Source organism: Condylostylus longicornis, unplaced genomic scaffold (genome assembly GCF_029603195.1).
Source record: "Condylostylus longicornis isolate FDR11 unplaced genomic scaffold, ASM2960319v2 ptg000027l, whole genome shotgun sequence".
Classification (NCBI taxonomy): Eukaryota; Metazoa; Arthropoda; class Insecta; order Diptera; family Dolichopodidae; genus Condylostylus; species Condylostylus longicornis.
The window spans coordinates 4,172,035-4,191,424 of NW_026577996.1; the positions used below are offsets into that span (position 1 = coordinate 4,172,035).

Consider the following 19,390-nt stretch of genomic DNA (forward strand, 5'->3'; position numbering starts at 1 on the left):
TGAATTATATTGAATAGCAAAATATTTTCGAAAATGTGGCAATATATGAACAGTGGTTGAAACGAAAAAATCAACAATGTTAATATTGCAAATCAAAATTAAAAAATTTTTTATATTTGTTCAAGCATGAAATAGTTGAAATTAAAAAATTTAAAATTTAGCTAGTAAGCTATAAGATTACAACTATTAAAAATTGCAATCATGTAGAAAAATTGAATAAAATTCTAAGGAAAATATAAGATTATTATGAAAATTTATGATACTGTAATGTTTAGCTACATACATGGGTACGTAAGTATTATTTTATTTTAAAATAAGCTTAAGCTAATATATTTAATTTTTAATAAAAGTTTAAGGTGTCTTTATAAAACTTTTTGAAAGTTTGAAATTTTCTTTAAGATACTTTGTAAACTATAGACAGATAACCCGAAACATTTCAAATTAATTTAACAATAACATAAGCTTATTTAATAGATTTCAAATTAGAAAATCTGTAAGCTATAATTAAAATGAATATACAAATTAAATGCATATACATATTTTAATATTAGCAATAATAAAGTGAAAAAGTACTTTTCTTTTTAAAAGGAATTTTTCAGCAAATTATCAACTGATTTTATAAAATTCTTTATAATCAATAGAATTTCTTTATGACTTGGTATATTGTGATATCATTAGTAAATTACTGGTCAATGAGTCAATACAATAATTAATGAGTTGTAAAGATTTTAAGTTGCTGTGGTATTTTATAGGAGAATTTTATAAGGAAGAAAAATATTCTTCTTTATTCTTCTGAAAGAGGAGACAATGGCAAAACTATTAGCGAAATTATTAATTAAGATCTTTTTTAAGACTTACACCTCCTATAATCATTTTTTCTGTGTAGAAAAAAAGCGTTTATCTTGATGTAGGAATACAGAATACACTTGCTATGTATAAAAACACTCCAGAGTTTGAACCATCATCATTAATTTGTCAATTTGGGTAATTTAATAAAGGGTCAAACAGCAACTCCTTTCGCAACATTTTCGGATGTAATTTTAATTTATTACACCAGAATATTTAGAAAAATTTAATTTTAATAAAAAATAATTCAATTCATCTTTAATTCTCATTATCGTCATTTTTACGATTTTTTACGATATTAAGGTCACATTAAAATGAACACCATTGAATTTTTGAAAGCTTTAATATGTGTATAAAAAATGTACATAATAATATTATTTAAAAAACTTTAAAAATTTAAGGCAGCAACAAATATTTCGGCAATATTATAATGTACTTATGTATGTATTTTATTTTACAAAATTTCAGTTTTGTACAATTTATTGTCAATCCTTAATAAAAATTATAATATAAATTTTGGACGGATTATTAAATCACTTAAATCTAATATTAAAAATTATTCTAAACAGTTTAAAATGATTTTACTTAATGTAATAAAAAAGATTCGAAATTACAATTGCATTTTTAAACACGTATAATGTATGTCAAAATTTAATGTATATTATATTTATGCATTAACGTAAAAATGGAATGTTATGCTTTAACTTCCAATCCGAAACCAGTTTGTGATTCGCTAAATTGCCTGCGTTTTACTGTTTGTATCGAAGCTTCCACTAAAAATAGAGATGCTGAAACAAAACACATAACGGTTCCAACTACAGCCAAACCAAAAGAATAACCTGATTAAAAATTAAAAAAATTTAATAGAATTTCTATTTTGAAATTTATTTTTTATAATATTGCAAGTTTAACACAAATAAACGAATAAAAATAATTTTTAAAGAATCGAAACAAATCGTTTTAATTTTTACAAGTTGCGATAAATTTTCAAAATTGTGTTATAAATAAAAATTACTTTTAGTGAGGTTTAGATAATTTAAAAGGAGAAAATTGTAATAAAAATTTTAAAGATATCCAGGTAAGTTTATGCGAGAGATCACAATGTTTAATCAATGTATTTTAGCTCAATAACTATTTAATTATAGTAACCACTATAACGTTAGTTAACATTAGTTATTGTGGTTACTCTAACGAATGACTACTGAAATAATCACAATTATCAAAATTACCTGCGTCATAATTTTTATAAATTTATAAAGTATTGACTAAAGTTAATATCTTATAATGACATTCAATTATTCTGACTTTGCTTTTATAAATTCGAGCTTAGATTATGTATATCAATATGTAATTTATTTTGCCAACAACTGGCTCATATAAACAACAAATTTCAAGAACTTGTATGATTAAAGAAAAATAAAAATGCATATAGCAATATAAAAAACACTTGTTTTTGAAAAAGAAAAAAAATAATCTCACCAAGCCAGTTATTATCGTGTCCAGGCATCCAATCATCTAAATTACCGAAGCAAGCGAAAACTATTACTGCAATTGCTCCACATACACCACTTCCTAGTAAAAGATAACTCAATATCTAAAAAGATTATTTTTTTAAAATAAGTATTCTCGTATCAATTTTTTTAACTGCTTTAAACACTACTCATTATATGTGAATAAATAGGCATTATAAAATTCTCTTTCTTTTTGTGTGTAAGAAATTCCTTTTGTAGTTGTAAAGCCATGGGCTAAACTCTACGGTTTCGTTGTAATTGGTCAAATATTTATTGTAAATATTTACGAGAAATAAAATAAAAAAAAAGAATTTATGCACATATATTGAAATTAAAATGGTTTACCCTAATTAATAGTATAAAATATTTTTGATCAGGTCCAGCACAAAGTAGAAACAACAATGCTAGGCATAAAGACACCAAAACTCCAATAAAACATAATGTATAAAAAAATTGCGTTGTTATCATGAAAGCTACAAATTAACATATTAAAAATCATGTTAATACTCATTATTAAATTTCAACTTAAATCATGGTTTGAATATTTTTACCTGGTAGGAGGAAACCTCTTATTTCATGATATCCGGTAGTAAAAGGATCATAGACCCATCTGCATCCAACAAAAAATCTCCTATTATTATCATCTTGTATATCTGGTAACGAACGAAAACAGTGTACCCATAATCCCAGTTTATCTAGTTTTGCTCCAGTTATTCGATGATCGCTCACAATCCAACTTGGTGTTGTAAATGCTACAAGAGTTGTTACTAAAGCTATTACGAAGATTCCCAATCCACATGTCCCTGCTAAAGTCCTTCGCTTCATCATTAGCTATTGAAATAGTTTTATGATAAATCATAGAAATTCTGCAAAAAAATTTCTTGATACAAACCTCTGCCATAAAAAAATATTTGCCCGAATTTTAGTTTTCTTGAAATTTAAGTGGACAAAAATTGATAAATTTTCGAATTAAACGTCTGAGGAATTCAATTTCGTTTATAGGACCAGGAATCTAATTACCTTCAGATTTTTTTCTTACAATTTAAATCAATTGAGTTTTATTTTTCCCACCCTTACTCATCAGCCATTTAGCACAATTGACATTTTAAAAAAAAATATATCAGCTGTTTTTAAAATAGTAGGATGCGACCCTATTTCCTTCTTGCGGTAGCTCCTCATTAACAGGGTTGTACTTGATCAAAACTTTAGAACGAACGAATAGCTGTGTTTACACATCGATTCTTGAATCAAAAGCTGAAATACATTTCACGTCTGCTTTATGAATTAAAAGAAACGTCAGAAGAACGAATTAAATTAAAAATGGAAAATTTATATACATACATTTTTCTTTTAACCGTTATTAATTGTTTGTCTCAATCATATGGCTTTCTTGGTGTCCGTTTTGAACCATAAATTTTTTGTATTAATATTCATAATATGATAATCTTATATTATAATTGTAATAGATCTTTCGTCTATGTACATATAAAAAAATATTGAATAAATTGAGAGAAATGATCATGTGACACATATTTCTCCTACTTAGGTGCTATCTCATTCTCATCTTGAATGCTTTTCATTACTACAATGAATATGCATAATTGCATTATAGTAATAATGCATAATTGCGTTATACTACAATGAATATGCATAATTGCATTATAGTATTAATGCATAATTGCATTATAAAATGGATATGTTATGAATTATGTATTAATTTTAAATCAACTTGTTATGTAGCACTCAAATCTTTGCAGTTTTGTCTTTCTTTTTTTTTTTGATCAAATACATACGAAATTGATGATAAATATTGATTGAGGTTGAACTAAACAAGAGCAATATCAATTTTTATAATTTGGAAATTTAAATTTTTCAAAGTACAATTCGAATGCGATTTATTATGTAGTAACTTTTCAATAAACTAACTGCAGCTGAACCATTTATGGTTATTTCTATGGCTTGAACTTCTCTTTGAATCGAATTATAGTTATTAACATTAATATGGTCTTAATAATTAATCGCCTTACTTAAAAACAAAATTTTCCAATTGACTAATAAAAGGATTCGATCTATAAGAAGTTCACTTTCTTATGTAGAGAAAACCACTTATAAAACGTTATGTTAAAAAAAATTGTTTAATACTTTCCTGCAAAAACAAGTTTCTATTAAAAACAACATAAATAATACATATGTACGTAATATCATGTAAGTTGAATAATAATATCATTTTATTTAATAAATTAACAGAGAACGGCTGATTTAATCAAACGTTTTAAATTTTATTTAAAAAAATTTATTTTTTTCCTATAACTTTTTCAACAGCTTGGACTACATCCTTTGGTTGTGGTAAGGCATTGATTTCCAAAGTTTTCGTGTATGGCATGGGAACGTCGACACCTTAAATTTATTTTAAATTTATAATTAATTTTTACATTGTTAGAAAAAGATATTTTTACAGGAATATTAAAAAACTTATTATTATATAAAAAAAATTTGGACGGATTTACCTCCCACCCTGAATACCGGAGCATCTAAATGGAAGAAAGTTTCATCTTCTGAAACCCTTGCGCATATTTCAGCACCAACACCTAAAAAGTTATTAAAAATAAAATGGAAATTTATGTATTGAACATATGCATACCATGACAAGGCCATCCATTTTCTACTGTAACTAAATGATGTGTTTTCTTGACAGAATTGAATATACATTGGACATCCAAAGGTCTAATTGAACGTAAGTTGATTACTTCTGCATCAATTCCTAAAGAAAAACAAACAATAAGGCATTCCTTTCATAATTCTGTAATTAAAGCAGTAACCTTTTTTTTCTAATTCCTTTGCCGCTAACAAGGAAGTTTCCACTGCTTTCGAATGCGCTACTATGGTAACATGTTTTCCCGGTTTCATGATTTTAGCTTTTCCAATTGGAAGAACGAAATCTGGTTTCATAATATTTTCGTCCACAGGAAAAGGTACACCATACATAATTTCATTTTCTAAAAACACAACAGGATCAGGATCTCTAATTGCAGCTTTTAATAATCCTCTACAATCTTCAGCATCATATGGAGAAATTACTTTTAATCCTGGGCAGTGCGCATACCATGCAGCGAAACATTGAGAATGTTGTGCAGCAACTCCTGCTGCAGCACCGTTGGGACCACGAAATACTATAGGTACGTTCACAGCGCCCGCTGACATATAAAAGGTTTTTGCTGCTGAATTAATAATCTAAAAATTTTCAAAGATGTTAAAAAAGTTAAAAGTTATAAATCTTTTAAGATGTAACCTGATCAATAGCCTGCATTGCAAAATTGAAAGTCATGAACTCGCATATTGGTTTGAGGCCTGCCATTGCGGCTCCAACTGCTATGCCAGCAAAGCCCATTTCTGTAATTGGAGTATCTATTACACGTTTGTCGCCATATTTTTTCCACAATCCTCTAGTAATCTACGAAAATTATGAAACATGTATAACAATATAACCATAATTGAAAATAAACAATTCATGTCAGGTTTTAAGACGTACATAGGTATTTATTAGATAACCTCTCTTGTTTTGATATTTTTACGTAATCATAAAATAAATAAAACTAAAACTAATTTTAAATACCTTATAAGCGCCGTCGTACTGTGCAACTTCTTCACCCAAGATGAACACCCTTTCATCTTTGGCCATTTCTTCATCCATTGCAGAATTGAGTGCATCTCGAACAGTTAATTGCTTGGCAGCTGCTAAGCTTTTTGGGGCCGTAGAAAATGAACGGCGTACTACTCTTGAAATAATTGACATTTTGTATTTACAATTTTTTATTTATTTTTAACACCGTTTTTTTTTTAAATTAGCGACAAAAATTGTTCAATTCAGGCTATTTGGATCAACTACCACTATGCTAAAACCTTATCACAATAAAAAAAACTACGAAAATCGTACGACATTCATACTTTCTATATTGAAGTTATATTACAGGGTTGAACACTGATTACAATTCAATGTCATGTCACTTATTGCAATAAATATTTTGTTACGGTGGCTCTGTTCGTTTTCTTTTTTTGCCAAAATTTGAAATGATATAAAATATGTGAGATTGGCTATTCGAGAGAAATATAGGAAAAAATACAGTTTTGAGCTAATTCTCAAATTTAAAAAATAATATACAAAAATAAAAATTTCACAGATGTCATCTACATATATTTTATAATTTACAAAGAAAAATTTAAACAATCAGACTTTTGAAAAAAGGATTTCAACTGAATTTGCCCGACTGAACGTCTCACTTTCAAAAACAAAGTGAATAAATTTTGTATTTTTAGAAAAAAACGAGATACGCAATACGGAATAATTCTTTTCGCTTGAAATTATATTATACAAATATATCCTATATTACTCACTTTCTTCTCACTTGGCGAGTAAAATAGCGAGATAGATGATTAGGCTCTTAATTTCGTTATTGATCGGTATTATGTATAATTGTGTTTAAATTTTATTACATAAACGTAAATAAGATATTACATAACGGTTCGAAATGCGACTTCTAGGTGTGGTGAACCAAAAAAGATTTAAAACACTGAAATATATTAACCAGTAGAAAAGTGCAATATTACAACTAAATTACTTTGACATTTTTTTATGATTCTGATTTTAAAAGTACGAAATGTAAATAAAATAATAAATATTATTCGTTTAAATAGTATTATTTATTATGAATGAAAAATTAGTAATTTTCCTCAGGCTTAAATCAGGAAAATTAATTTATCTTGATGTTGCGCCTTCTTGAAATAGAAAAGCAACTGCATACAATTAAGAACAAATAAAAGTTATAATCGTTAGAGACCGGGAAATTCGTTGCATTTATATGTATGTATGTATGTATGTGTTTGCATATGTTATATGTAAATGTGTTTTTAGTGCAATTTGTTACACTTCGTAACTTGAATTACTGCTTTATAAAACAGATCCACATACATATGTATATGTTTGACGTACATACTTATGCTGAAGCAAATTGTTTTTCATACTTTGTTAACCTTAGACCATTCAGGAAATGAAAAAAATTACGTTTCTTGTACCTATATACATATAGATAATTCTAGTATTCTAAATAGATATAGTAAGAAAGTTATAATAAAGAAAACTTGTGACTTGATTTTAGTTTTCAAAATTCAAAGTATTTTACTAGTGTAATGATAATTTATTTGCATGTTAGGGAGTATTGTAATGTACAAAACAAAAATTTTGCATTTAGATGTTTTTTGTTTCTTATTTTTACGGTCTTTCAAAATAAGCAAGTCTTTCTACATTGCGCTTTACGGGAAATGTTTAAATACTTTTTATAAAATTACAAAATTTTCAATAGCAAATCTTTTTATTAATTTTCTCAATTTGATAATTTTATTAGCTTTTTTATACAATAATTTATTAAGTAAATTAAGTATTTAATTAACCTGTTTTAACTAATTAAAAAAATTACAAAAATTTTGCTCATATGTGTTTATTACATTTCAAATTTATAATTATTGATCAATAATTTGAAATAGGTACATTTATAATAACTCAAAAAACACAAAAAGTAAATTAATTTAGTTTATCAAATTTGATGTAAAAAATGTTTTAATTGTTTTATTCTCAACCCTCTTAATTTTCCTTACTCTAAAACAAAAATGTTCTCTTAAATGTCCTTTACATTCAAACACCTTAAAACTGAGAAAATAAATTTAATCGATATACTGAGCTAACCAACGAAATCCTTCACCATAGCCCTGCCTTTTTAATACAGAACACATAAATAATTCCAATGGACGTCCTGGTAGTTCTGATCGCGATGCTTTACCCTATAATTAAACAATATACATATGTATATATTATTATTTTATAAAAATTAATTAATTTATTTTGAGAATTAATAAGCCAGCGAAAATTGAACATACTAAAAAAGCCTAAAAAAAAATACTTCATAAGAAGGTATGGAGAAATACCACAGAAAATTTAAAATTTTAGTAGCGAATTTAGTTAAATTAATTGTAATTTGTGTAATATCAGTAATTCCATGATTTATAGTGAATTTTTCTTATACCGCTTTAAAATTAATTTTATATTAGAGTTGTAAAAGAAGAATTTTTTTTTAGTAAATAAGGCGGTTACTTACTTTTCCGGTAGTTAATTGATAAAGTCCAAATACATTTCTCAAATCCTCTTCACTTGCCGCATTTTGTTTATCAATTTTGTTACCTAATATCAGGACAGGACAATTTGACAGTGCTTCATCTGTTAATAATGAATCCAATTCAATTTTACTTTCTTGGAACCGGCCAACATCCCATGCATCTATTAGAAAAACAATGGCATCAACAGCAGGGAAATAATCTTTCCATACACGACGAGCTAAAAATATAATATTCTTTGAGATGTAGAACGTAATAAATATTTAGGAAAATTATAATAATGTTCAAATTTGCCTTTTGTTACTTTATAACAAACATTTAAATTTTAATAGTGTATAATAATTAAATACGAATAAAAGATTTTTTTTAAAATAACTGTTGTTCATTCAACGCTCTTTAAATTTCTTAGTTAAATATATGAAACACATGGTGTATATATCGGTAGAAAATTTACAAACAAGAGGACAAACAAAGATAAAAACCAAACCAAATACAATTCTCAGAGGGTGATTAAAACAGAAATTATGTTTCGTTGATGCAATTGTTATATTGCAACGTATGATATTAATATTTAAATATGATTTTATACTTTTGTTAATATTGACTCGACTTCTTATTCACGTCGAATTGATCGAAAATGGTAAGACTTTTTACATCTAGCAAATTTGTTTGTTACATAGTTACATTCTTATTTGACTCAGATTTAGAAAAATATTTTGGTGATTTGCAAGGTATCTGCAAAAGAAAAAAGTACGAAAAATTCGTGTTACTGATATAGGTAATTATTTTCTAGTTATTCCTAAAAAGTTCAGAACCTTTGAAAAACGTTGAAAACAGTTAATAGACATTTTTTCATATTCTTTGCAAAATTCTCTAATTTGAATTTTTCTAATTTTTTACAAAGCCAATTTTTTTATTTTTTAAAAATTAAAGTTTTCAAAAATCATAATTTATTTTCAACAATGTTAATAGGTGTACTTCGAGTAGGTGTAAGTAATTCAGAATTAATTACAAATTCACTGTATTACAAATAATACAGAATTGTTAAAAATTTTCATCAATATTTAAAAATTAATAAATTTTTAAATATTAATAAATACAATTAATAGATATGTATGTCATAAATAATTGTATAATAATGTGTTTAATTTTACCTTGAGTGTGACCCCCTAAATCAAAGGTAGTAAATCTCATATTTCCAATTGAAAGTTCTTCAGAAGCTATTGGTGTAATTTATAAAAAATAAAATATATACATATTTTAATTAAATTACAAATTAAAAAATTTTTTATTTCTTGTATTTTTACTTGGATGTAATGTTGGAACATGCTGCGCCAATCTGTCGTCTTTAAGCATGTGCAATAATGTTGTTTTCCCGGCATTATCAAGTCCCAAAAATAATAATTTTCCAGATTTTTTCCACAAACCTAAAATATAAAACAAATATATAAATGGTAAAAAAAAATATCTACATATTTTTATTATAAAAATAATTATAAGTAGGTAGACGGCTGTGTACTTTTTAATAATTTACTTGCCAGAATGAAAAAATTAACATAATTTAGAAAAACATCAGCTATGTATTAGGTTTTGGTTACCTATACGAGTTTATATTTCCATTACCTATACGAGTACCTACTTGTATAGATGGTATCTGTTTTTAAGGTTTTTAGAAAAAATGAATTTTTAATATTTTTATATCATTTCAATAGATCTTCCAACCTCGTAATTTTTGGTCATTTTATAAAATTATGGTTATGTGGATTTTGTAACTCATTTTATCACTTATGTATGTATATTTAAAAAAAAACTTTTGAAAATCAAAGCTATATTTTATTGTATCAAACCTTAACTCCATAAAGAAGTTTCTTTGCAGATAAAATATTTTATAATTAATTAGATGCCTAGATATCAACTATGTACTAAATTTGATATACTCGTAGGTAGGTTACCATATAATTCAAAAAAAATTTTAAATAACATTATTCTCAATTGAAAGATGCAATGTGAAAAAAATGAAATGGAATAAAACCTTTCTGTAATCAATAAACAAGAAAATAATTATTGTAGCAATACTAACAATTTTTAAATACAAATAGCCTTGATCATCTTTTGTGTTAAATATTGCAAAAATTGCTTTGTTGGCATAATTAATATAATAAAAGGGAATACTTACCTAAATATCCTAAAACACCTGTAAACCAATCCCAAATGAACATTTTTTTAAATTATTTGTTGCCTAACTTGATTGTATAAAATTTTCTTAGCACTAATATAGGTCGATAACCTAAAATATTAATTGTAATATTAGTATATTTAATTTATTAATGCTACACAATAGATGCTAAACACTTCGTGAAATTGAAAATTTATTTTCAAATTCAAATTGAAATGTATTACAAATAAAAACAATACACATTCTTCGCTATAATTAATCTAAAATTAATATGTCATTAAATTTGGTAATAAAACATTTACCCTGTTTTTTTTTTATTGAAAAATGTTGGACTTTAAACAAATTCTACACAGAAAACTCAAATCAGAAATGAAACGTCACGTCGTCTTGAATATTGTTTTATTTTGACAAACCTTTGATGAATTGTTTAAATTAACTCACATAGTCTGTTCATTTCATTATGTATATAAAATTGGATTTTGACGTGTTGTTTTGGTTGATTTAAATGCTACGTCTGTTCAAAATATATTAATTTTTTTCATTATCAATTTTATTTATTTGCAATTATTTTTTTTTTAATTTACATTCATATCTGATAATTATAGGTCTGTCTGGTATAAAACTTGAAAAAAACTTTAAAAAGAGAAACAATGACGTAATTTTAAAAGAAAAAAATTCTCACAGAAAAGTTCAGAAAACTTTTAAAAACTTTATAAATAGTGAAAAACGTCAATATTCAAAATATTTATCAAACATAAACAAATATTTTTTGGTTATGTAAAAAAGAGAAAATTTTGGTTTTGGAATATAGAAGAGTGAAACTTAGAAAAAACCATTGGTGAATCCTTTTAATTTATTAATTAAAAAGTTTTTAAAAAAAAGTTATTGTTGATGAAAAAAATTTTTTTTGGAAGTATAAAACTTTTTGACATAACCAAGAAAAACAACTGTTTTGCCAGTTTTGAATTTTAAAAGTTTTTAAAACACTAAATTTTCCTTTACAAAACTTGAAAAAACTTTAAACATTCAGAAAATGAGAATGTCATCATTTTCTCTCATTTTTGTTCAAAAACTTTCACTGTACATATTCTGGTTTGTATAGTTTGACTATACTCTTTTTTTGTAACGGCTGAAATTTTTGTTAAGCTTTATATCGCAATGCGCACTCATGCATGTAGGTACACTTACTAAAAAGGATACTCCTGCGAATGCTTCAAAGCGAGCTTCACCGTTTTGTTATATGTATATGAGGCGATTTCAAAATTTTAATATAGAAATTGAAGTTTTTGATCCCAATTTGCATGATGTATAAACAAACCAAGTAAAAGACGGTTAAATACAATTCAACTGATATATTTACAATTCATGAAATGAATCTATAAACAAATAAAAACAGTTCAATCTCTATTGCGGTGCGGCATATAATTTCATTTTAGTTTTTGTCTTAGTTCAGCTAGGCCAACAATTTTTGATTGATAAAAATGGCATCAATAAGAGTATAAACTTCATCAAGTTTAATTTCACTGTAATACAATATGTTCAATTCAAATATGTACATATATGTATATTAGGTTCACAAGAATTGAGTGAAGAATAAGTAGTTTTAACACAGACTTTCCATTCTTTTTCTCCACAGACTTATATTTGTGGTCTGTTAAAACATGTGTACATACATAATGTATATGCGAGTAATTTTTTCACTGAACCAATAAATGTCATTGATTTGTCTACTACGTTGAGCGAAATTCATATCTAATTAGAACATAAAAAGCTAACTGGGATCGAAAAAATTGAATAGCTTAAATTTATTAAATAATACTGTTTCATATGTCCAATATTTGTTTTGATTTATAAGTAAAAATCCTATTGTTTCGTGTCGTTTTTTAAAGTTCTATATTATTCAAGTTAGTTTTTGCTAAAATAGTTACATCACATGGCGGAGTAAAGGTCCCCAGTGATTTCATAGCTTTTTGAGATTCAGCAAGCTTTGTCATCTCTTTTTTTAATTTATTTAAAATGGCATAATTTGGTTGATTTATAGCAGCTTTACTTTGCAAGGCTGTAATTTCTTGTTCTTCCTGCTTTTTCTCCTTGAAACTTTTTACAGAATTATTTCCATAAAGCCTTAGTAAAGAGCCCCAAGTTTTTAAGTGTGGATGTAACATCTAAAATTTAAGATTTTATTATAAGATTTTTATTCAAATTTTATGATTTAACCTGCAGTATAGCTTGTGATGCTAGTTGTTTTCCTTCCTTTTTATTTTTACAATTTACAGTTGCAGAATGTTTCCCAACAGTCATTGTGAATTCGTTTTTTTTATGTTTTGTTGTATTAATTTCATAATTTATTTGAACGTCACCAAACCCAAAATTTCTTTGCAAACATGTCAAAAGAATAGCATGGGGAGATGGCTCTGTAGTTTTATTACAAAATTCTGCCACTCTAGGATCCTCTATTTTTATATCATCAAATATCTTAAATATACGCATTACGAATTAAACTATTTGCCAATTTAAACAAAATATACCTACAGAAAGATCTTTATATAAATTGCATTTATTTGTACTTGTTGTTTGCTTTTCTCCAGTAATTTTGTCTTTCATTTCTGGTATTAATATTTCCAAGGTCTCTCGGGCTGCTTCAGATTTAGCTTGCTTCTTACTTGTGCCATATCCAGTTCCATACTTTAAAGAATTTATCGCAACTGTAGCGCAATAAGGGGTCGCAGAATTCTCTAATTCTTTAAATTCATATGTGGGCTGTTTTTTTAGAGCATGTTGAACATATTCGTGTAAAATGCATACGTAGCTTTTGCCATTTGGGTTCATAATCCATTCTTTCCGACAACGCCCAAGAGAAGTATTAGGTTGATTCTGATCTCCCGAAAGAATTGGAAATTTAATTAGTTTAGTACCATCTGGTAATGTTGGACGTTGAAAAATTTTAATGTTTTTCCGATTTTTCGTAAATTTTCTTCTAGCTGACCACGATCTAAAACATATTGAATTAAAAAGATGTATACATATATAGTAACAAAATTTAATACTCAGTTTACCTAAATCGCATTACACGAATTGTTTTAAATTTAAATAATCTTTTACAATATTCTGTTATACTTTCTGGCGATAGAGACTGAGATTCTATATTTTCTTTAGCAGTTTCAATACAGGCATTAGGAATTTTTTGAACAAAAGTTTTTGGAACAGCAATATTTTGCTCACCATCATTAGGTTGTGCGGAAATTTCCCCCATATCTTGATTATTTTTTTCGTTTCCATTCATTTGTAGTTTATCTGTACATCGTAAAAACAATTTCAAATATCCAATGTATCTATGTAAACGTCATAGCAACAAGTTTATGTATTTTACCTTTATTAATTTCCGCTTCTTTTTCCAATGCTTTACGGTAACTTAAACATGGTATGGAAGTTAGGGGTACTTCGTGTTTCTACAAGTATTAAAGATTTTAATTTAAAAAATTCATATATAAGATACTAATAAAAAATTACTCTTGCACTACCAGGACCAAGAAAGTATGGCTTTGAAACGGAGCAAACTCTTGTTTGTTTATGCAGATAGATTGGCATACCACTGTTATGAGTAACCTCTACCCAACCTTCTGGTAATACTTCAAAATGATTATGACCTTTTACTGTATTATACAAAGAGTTAAATAAAATGTAAAGAAAATGGTTAATTCCTACCATCTAAAACTGTTTTAAATTTTTCTTCGTATTGGCATTGCTTCTTCTTGTTCTTTATTTCATCAGGCAAAGCTTCATCTAATAAATTTTCTATTTCACTTTCGTCTATATCGAGGCTCGAAGAATACTCATTGTTAGAATTTAACGCATCTAAAAGAAAATTTTTAGAATTTTAATTTGAAAGGACAAGCAAATTATTTACCATCGTCTTCCTCTGAATTTGATCCTTGAACTTCATCAAGAAGCTGAAACTCTTTGATACTGTCATTAAGTTCAATTCCTGGCTCTTCAACTTTTGTTCTTTTTAGCACTCTTTCAAATTTGGAATAATTAGATTCAGTTTGTAAATTAATTCCCTCAGAATGTTGGGATACAGTTTCATTTTTGGAGTCTTCCAGTCTTATTCTTTTTTCAGGATGTTCATAATCCATCTTCTAGGTTTTACTTTATTAATTTTGATTAATAAATTTAACGGCACGCATTCAATATAAATTACAAAACTACAAATTATATGCAAATCTCACATTGTTTTGTTTCTTAGTATCACTTTGTGCATATTCGTCACAGTATGTCAAAACTGTCAACGCTATTATCACTTTGAAAATCAGCAGGTCAATGGGCCTTGTATACAACATGTCAAAAAAATGTTTGTGCTTCAAGGCCTTGTTCAATAACTACTCTAAAAATCTCATGATGAACATAATGACAATTCGAATTGCTCGATAAACATAATGACAACTCAAATTGCTTTCAGGAGAAAAAAAATCTGTGTATGCATAATGAACAATTATTGTCAAAATTTTAACCATTTTAAATAATACATACATACATATGTATGTAATTTTTTAAAAAATTTCCTAACAAAAGCAATATGATCTATTTTCTTATTATATAAAATTGAAAATAAATCTTTTCAATACAAATTTAACTGATTGACTACTGACTTAATTGCCAACTGATTTAGCCAAATAATCAACAACTTAAAATTTTGAATATGTCAAAAATGCAAATATCACCTCAATTTTTACCAATTTTATCAATTTAAGGGCGGCTGAAAGAATTTTTGTAATGTCAACTAAATTTTGATTAAATATACCGTCACCCCAGAACCTAAGGGTCGTATAAGCATTTTTTTATTATTGGCATTTCCAATTTAAAATGTAACCGTGATAATAATTATACTTTAACTAAGATTATTAGATTATTAATATAATCCGATTTTTTTCAGCAAACAAACAAATATGTAGTTAAAAATTTCGTAGAAAACTATTTCTTTATTTCAAAGTTTCCTAAATTAAAAAAAAAAATGAATTTTTAAAATCCTCTCCGAACAGGTTTTGGAGAAAATAAGATTTTGATTGGTTTACTTAGTTCCAATTCTGTAGGACGAACAAATAAACATAAAGTAATTTCCACAAATGAGGATTCGGTCCAGACGCCGTGAGAAAGTAGGACAGTAGTTCGCAAACGCCAATGATTTTCTAAAATAGGAACCTGTAATATTTTTTATTAATGATATTAAAGTTTACTTTTGATTTCCCCAGTTTCGCTTAAAGTTCGTTTCAAGTCAGCCGTTCTAGGTGAAACGATGTGGACATTTTGATCAGGATATTTTATTTTCAATCTTAAATCTTCCCTTTGCGCTTCTTCAAGATTTTCGATTTCAGCAACTAAATTAAAGGCCGCAATCAAACCAGCTGTTACTTTGAGGATGTTTTCCATTGAAGCTGCTGTCGAAGGCTCAGTAATCCTGGCCTTACACATTCTAATCTAAAATTAAAATATCATATTGCAATTAGGTAATTGATTTCAAACGAATTTAAGTCGAAAATGAAATTTTAAATTTTCAAATTTGTCGTTAAGAATTATTATAAACAAATAATTCAAAAATTTTAAATTAGTTGTAATTACATCTATATTGATCTTTGGAGTGACAATTGGGGACGCATTTTGAACTATTGGACAAATTTCTCTAAAAACACGACCTGGTTTTGGGTCGTTGATATTAGATAGTTTATTCAGTAGTACCGTTGTCAAATTGTCTGGTGTCTTACCTAAACGAAATAAATTAGTAAGTATTCTGCTAAATATTTTTTTTAAGGAAATACATACTCGTATTCAAATGCAGAAAATTTCGTATATCAGATGCAATATGAAGTAACAATTGACATGAACTCAAAGCACTTTGAGATCTATCTTTTACAACTAGAATCAAATGAATTGCACTCGCTCGAAGACTTATTTCTTTAACGTGTAGCAAATCATCTACCGAAAGGCCCGAAAACAGATTTTGTAACCTTAAAATAAATATTTTTAATTTATTTTAATAATGTTAAATTTGAAATATAATATAATTAAAACATTAAATTTCGTTAAATTTATATAAGCTCAATGTAAGTTTACTGGTTATTAATTAAACTTCTATGAAATCCTTCTATATGTAATACTTAAAAAAGAACCAAATATGTCATATACAGAAATATGTATTATTAAATTAGTGCCGATTAATCGTTTTGTATTTACTTTAAGCAATTTTTCATAAGTTGTGACAATGAGCTTTTAGAAGGTACCCTGCTTTGATGATTAAGCGCACACATTCGTAATTGTTCTATCAATAATTGTGCTTCCAAAAATGTTGCTGTGAAAAGAGCTGCTCCTGACATTAAATAATCAATTTCAGCTAATCTACTTAATTTATCTAAAGTAGCTTTTAAAAGAGTTGACCTTGCTTTTGAAGTTTTGCAAAACGCATGAATACTGTTGGAAATTGTTTCTAAAAACTGACTTGAACCCGTTAATGTTGTTAATAAAATTGGGGATGATATTCCTTCAATTGGTAAATGAGGAACTAAATTTGGCATCGTATCTCTCAAATAAAAGTAATGTTTGATGGTTACATCAGGAAATAAATTTAACATTGCCGTTTTATGCACTGCAGCGTTAAACAACATTATTAAAATGCAAATGTCTAAAATAGTAAGATAGGTTATTATAAGTTAGAGAATAAAAATTTTAAAAATTTGAAAACTGAAATTAGCTTATACAAGTACAGACATTAAATATAGTTTCTTATACATATAAAATAATATGTTGTACTTATATAACTATATTTATGCCACTATATTACATGATGGATCCTCAACATCTCTTTCGGCGCAATCAAAGCACGGATGATCCAATAATAACTGCGGCGTTAATGTCATGCATATTTCAGAATGTTTTTCACCAATTTTCTGCATACAACCGTAAGCTGAAAATTTATCTTCAGGATATTGCGAAAGAACACTTAAAACTTTATGAACTACCATTAATAAGCATGTATGTGTTGAAACTTTACAAGACCCGAGCATTAAATGAAGACCTTCGCGAATATCTGTGGAATGATCTTCTAAAGAACTGAGCATTATTTCCAATTGATCTTCACGCAACATTATGTGATTTGATATAATAATTAAACTGTATATAGCTTTCAATCGAACATCTTCTATTTCATCATTAAACATATCCACCAAAAAATCTAAGGATTGCATTGCGAACTCTGGATTTATCAGCGCTAATTTACACATGGAGTCTACCGAAGCAGTTCTTACTTCAACGAATTCGTCCTCTAATCCGTGAACGAGTGCCCCACAGGCACCAGAAGCAATCAAAGAAACTGTGTTAGCCTCAACTTGTTCTTTGGGTGCATCATCCATCCATTTTTTACCAGTTGACCATTCCCCTTTAGCGAAATTTTCTGAACATCTTTCGTGTAAACTTTTCTTTCTCTTCAAATTACTCATAAGTTTTTTATCCAAAGTTTGATGAAGAAATTCTTGACTAACTTGAGTCATTTTACCCAAAAGTTCTGCAGCCAGAATACGCACTTGCAAAGAAAAGTCACATAAAGCAGAACAAACTTTTTCAAAAGCTGCATCAATCAGACGAATGTCACTATCTGTATCGGGTAACGTAATCATCCTAAAAATAATTATTCACAAAAATTTATTTAAATTAATAATAAAAATAAATTACGCTTCTGGATGTCTTGAAGCTATTTCAAATAACAAATGCAATGCTTCTTTTCTAACACATTCGCAGTCATCAGCCAAGCCATTACAGCATCTAGTAAACAGAGATGTTGGTAATAAGACCCCATTTCGACCAAGATTTAGTAATGAATTAAAAGCCTGTGTTCGAACTCGTGAATCTTGAGAATCGGTATACTGACCTACTAGATTTAAAATCGTGCTTTCAGCATAAGATATCTCTGACAGCGCTCCTAATATTAATAAAGAATGCCTTTGAATATTGTGGCTTTCGCATAATAACCTTTCTTGTGCAAACGCTGTTATTTTATTCAAATAGGGTTTAGAAAGTCCTTGCAGTTTTCCAATCTTGTACAAGCTATTCAAACCTTGACAAATAACTTTTGTTGATTTTTCCTCCTTCATTAGAGAAACAATTTCGTCCACAGCGTTGCACGGGTCAAATAATCTATTCAAGCAAAATTCACTGAAAATGGACAAAACTTTAACGCGTACAACTGACTCTTCTTCATTACGAAAGTGTTCGCTAAGTGTTTTAATTGACAAATTATCTGTATTTTCTCCATCTATTGTATTGATCAGAAGTTTTAAAGCCTGTTTACTCGATGTGATATTTTCTAATATAAGACTTTTTGAAGTAATTCTAATTTTCTTCAAAGGATTTTCTGTTTGTTGCTGCAATAATAATAAAATTATATTTCTGCTATGGTTAAAAAAAATTTACAACATTTATCTGCACAGTTTGGGTATCATGATGTAGAAAACGCTTCATAGCCATTTTTAGAAAAAATGTTTATTAAATTTTTCTACAAAGTTTTCATATTTCAAGAATTCAAGCTATTTGCTAATGAAATGAAATGTGAACAATTTGACAATTTTTGCTTTTTTGACAGTTACTGTCTAAGAATGTTCAAAATTTATAAAGCCTATTCTGGAATTATGACTTTCATCATTTATAAGGA

The 19,390-nt window shown here is 27.3% G+C and overlaps 5 protein-coding genes across 6 annotated transcripts; all 5 read right to left on the reverse strand.

The window, feature by feature from the left end:
- Positions 1-1,244: 1,244 nt before the first annotated feature.
- Positions 1,245-3,467, reverse strand: LOC129607396 (uncharacterized). Of its 2 annotated transcripts, XM_055518393.1 has the most exons (6): positions 3,378-3,452; positions 3,250-3,287; positions 2,909-3,188; positions 2,703-2,830; positions 2,326-2,440; positions 1,245-1,685 (listed from the first exon to the last, which is right to left on the reverse strand). In XM_055518393.1, exons 2-6 carry the CDS (start codon positions 3,256-3,258, stop codon positions 1,540-1,542), a joined length of 678 nt encoding a protein of 225 aa, XP_055374368.1. In that variant the 5' UTR covers positions 3,259-3,287; positions 3,378-3,452; the 3' UTR covers positions 1,245-1,539. The 2 variants fall into 2 exon arrangements, with proteins under 2 accessions (XP_055374368.1, XP_055374367.1); XM_055518392.1 differs by having other exon boundaries at positions 1,246-1,685; positions 3,250-3,467.
- A 1,082-nt stretch (positions 3,468-4,549) lies between these two features.
- On the reverse strand, positions 4,550-6,309 carry LOC129607353 (pyruvate dehydrogenase E1 component subunit beta, mitochondrial). The gene is made up of 6 exons (XM_055518308.1): positions 5,971-6,309; positions 5,647-5,808; positions 5,177-5,588; positions 4,999-5,118; positions 4,865-4,945; positions 4,550-4,754 (listed from the first exon to the last, which is right to left on the reverse strand). Exons 1-6 carry the CDS (start codon positions 6,148-6,150, stop codon positions 4,651-4,653), a joined length of 1,059 nt encoding a protein of 352 aa, XP_055374283.1. The 5' UTR covers positions 6,151-6,309; the 3' UTR covers positions 4,550-4,650.
- Positions 6,310-7,833: 1,524 nt separating this feature from the next.
- Positions 7,834-11,104, reverse strand: LOC129607358 (GTP-binding protein SAR1b). The gene is made up of 6 exons (XM_055518318.1): positions 10,998-11,104; positions 10,696-10,806; positions 9,827-9,946; positions 9,674-9,739; positions 8,504-8,739; positions 7,834-8,189 (listed from the first exon to the last, which is right to left on the reverse strand). Exons 2-6 carry the CDS (start codon positions 10,736-10,738, stop codon positions 8,073-8,075), a joined length of 582 nt encoding a protein of 193 aa, XP_055374293.1. The 5' UTR covers positions 10,739-10,806; positions 10,998-11,104; the 3' UTR covers positions 7,834-8,072.
- Positions 11,105-12,032: 928 nt separating this feature from the next.
- On the reverse strand, positions 12,033-14,955 carry LOC129607339 (microprocessor complex subunit DGCR8). The gene is made up of 8 exons (XM_055518286.1): positions 14,603-14,955; positions 14,401-14,550; positions 14,206-14,348; positions 14,066-14,144; positions 13,752-13,989; positions 13,228-13,687; positions 12,913-13,170; positions 12,033-12,860 (listed from the first exon to the last, which is right to left on the reverse strand). Exons 1-8 carry the CDS (start codon positions 14,829-14,831, stop codon positions 12,579-12,581), a joined length of 1,839 nt encoding a protein of 612 aa, XP_055374261.1. The 5' UTR covers positions 14,832-14,955; the 3' UTR covers positions 12,033-12,578.
- Positions 14,956-15,644: 689 nt separating this feature from the next.
- LOC129607333 (integrator complex subunit 4) lies at positions 15,645-19,295 on the reverse strand. Its single transcript, XM_055518272.1, has 8 exons — positions 19,156-19,295; positions 18,415-19,103; positions 17,528-18,360; positions 16,924-17,368; positions 16,513-16,697; positions 16,312-16,454; positions 15,930-16,170; positions 15,645-15,881 (listed from the first exon to the last, which is right to left on the reverse strand). Exons 1-8 carry the CDS (start codon positions 19,204-19,206, stop codon positions 15,715-15,717), a joined length of 2,754 nt encoding a protein of 917 aa, XP_055374247.1. The 5' UTR covers positions 19,207-19,295; the 3' UTR covers positions 15,645-15,714.
- Between the last annotated feature and the right edge of the window lie 95 nt (positions 19,296-19,390).

Bases quoted from the DNA above. Each gene is read 5' to 3' on its own strand.
- LOC129607396 (XM_055518393.1), bottom strand. The intron at 2,831-2,908 runs GTAAAAATATTC...GTTAATTTGTAG, and splicing joins AAGAGGTTTCCTCCTACCAG to CTTTCATGATAACAACGCAA. The intron at 1,686-2,325 runs GTGAGATTATTT...ATTTTTAATCAG, and splicing joins ACACGATAATAACTGGCTTG to GTTATTCTTTTGGTTTGGCT.
- LOC129607353 (XM_055518308.1), bottom strand. From the start codon at position 6,150: ATGTCAATTATTTCAAGAGTAGTACGCCGTTCATTTTCTACGGCCCCA. The intron at 5,119-5,176 runs GTTACTGCTTTA...GTTTTTCTTTAG, and splicing joins AAAGGAATTAGAAAAAAAAG to GAATTGATGCAGAAGTAATC. The intron at 4,755-4,864 runs GTAAATCCGTCC...AATAAATTTAAG, and splicing joins TCCGGTATTCAGGGTGGGAG to GTGTCGACGTTCCCATGCCA.
- LOC129607358 (XM_055518318.1), bottom strand. From the start codon at position 10,738: ATGTTCATTTGGGATTGGTTTACAGGTGTTTTAGGATATTTAG. The intron at 9,947-10,695 runs GTAAGTATTCCC...TTTATATTTTAG, and splicing joins AGGTGTTTTAGGATATTTAG to GTTTGTGGAAAAAATCTGGA. The intron at 8,740-9,673 runs GTAAAATTAAAC...TTATATTTTTAG, and splicing joins TTTAGGGGGTCACACTCAAG to CTCGTCGTGTATGGAAAGAT.
- LOC129607339 (XM_055518286.1), bottom strand. From the start codon at position 14,831: ATGGATTATGAACATCCTGAAAAAAGAATAAGACTGGAAGACTCCAAA. The intron at 13,171-13,227 runs GTAGGTATATTT...CGTATATTTAAG, and splicing joins ATTTATATAAAGATCTTTCT to ATATTTGATGATATAAAAAT. The intron at 12,861-12,912 runs GTTAAATCATAA...CTTAAATTTTAG, and splicing joins CATCACAAGCTATACTGCAG to ATGTTACATCCACACTTAAA.
- LOC129607333 (XM_055518272.1), bottom strand. From the start codon at position 19,206: ATGGCTATGAAGCGTTTTCTACATCATGATACCCAAACTGTGCAGATA. The intron at 16,455-16,512 runs GTATGTATTTCC...TATTTCGTTTAG, and splicing joins TTTTCTGCATTTGAATACGA to GTAAGACACCAGACAATTTG. The intron at 15,882-15,929 runs GTAAACTTTAAT...TTCCTATTTTAG, and splicing joins CGAAACTGGGGAAATCAAAA to AAAATCATTGGCGTTTGCGA.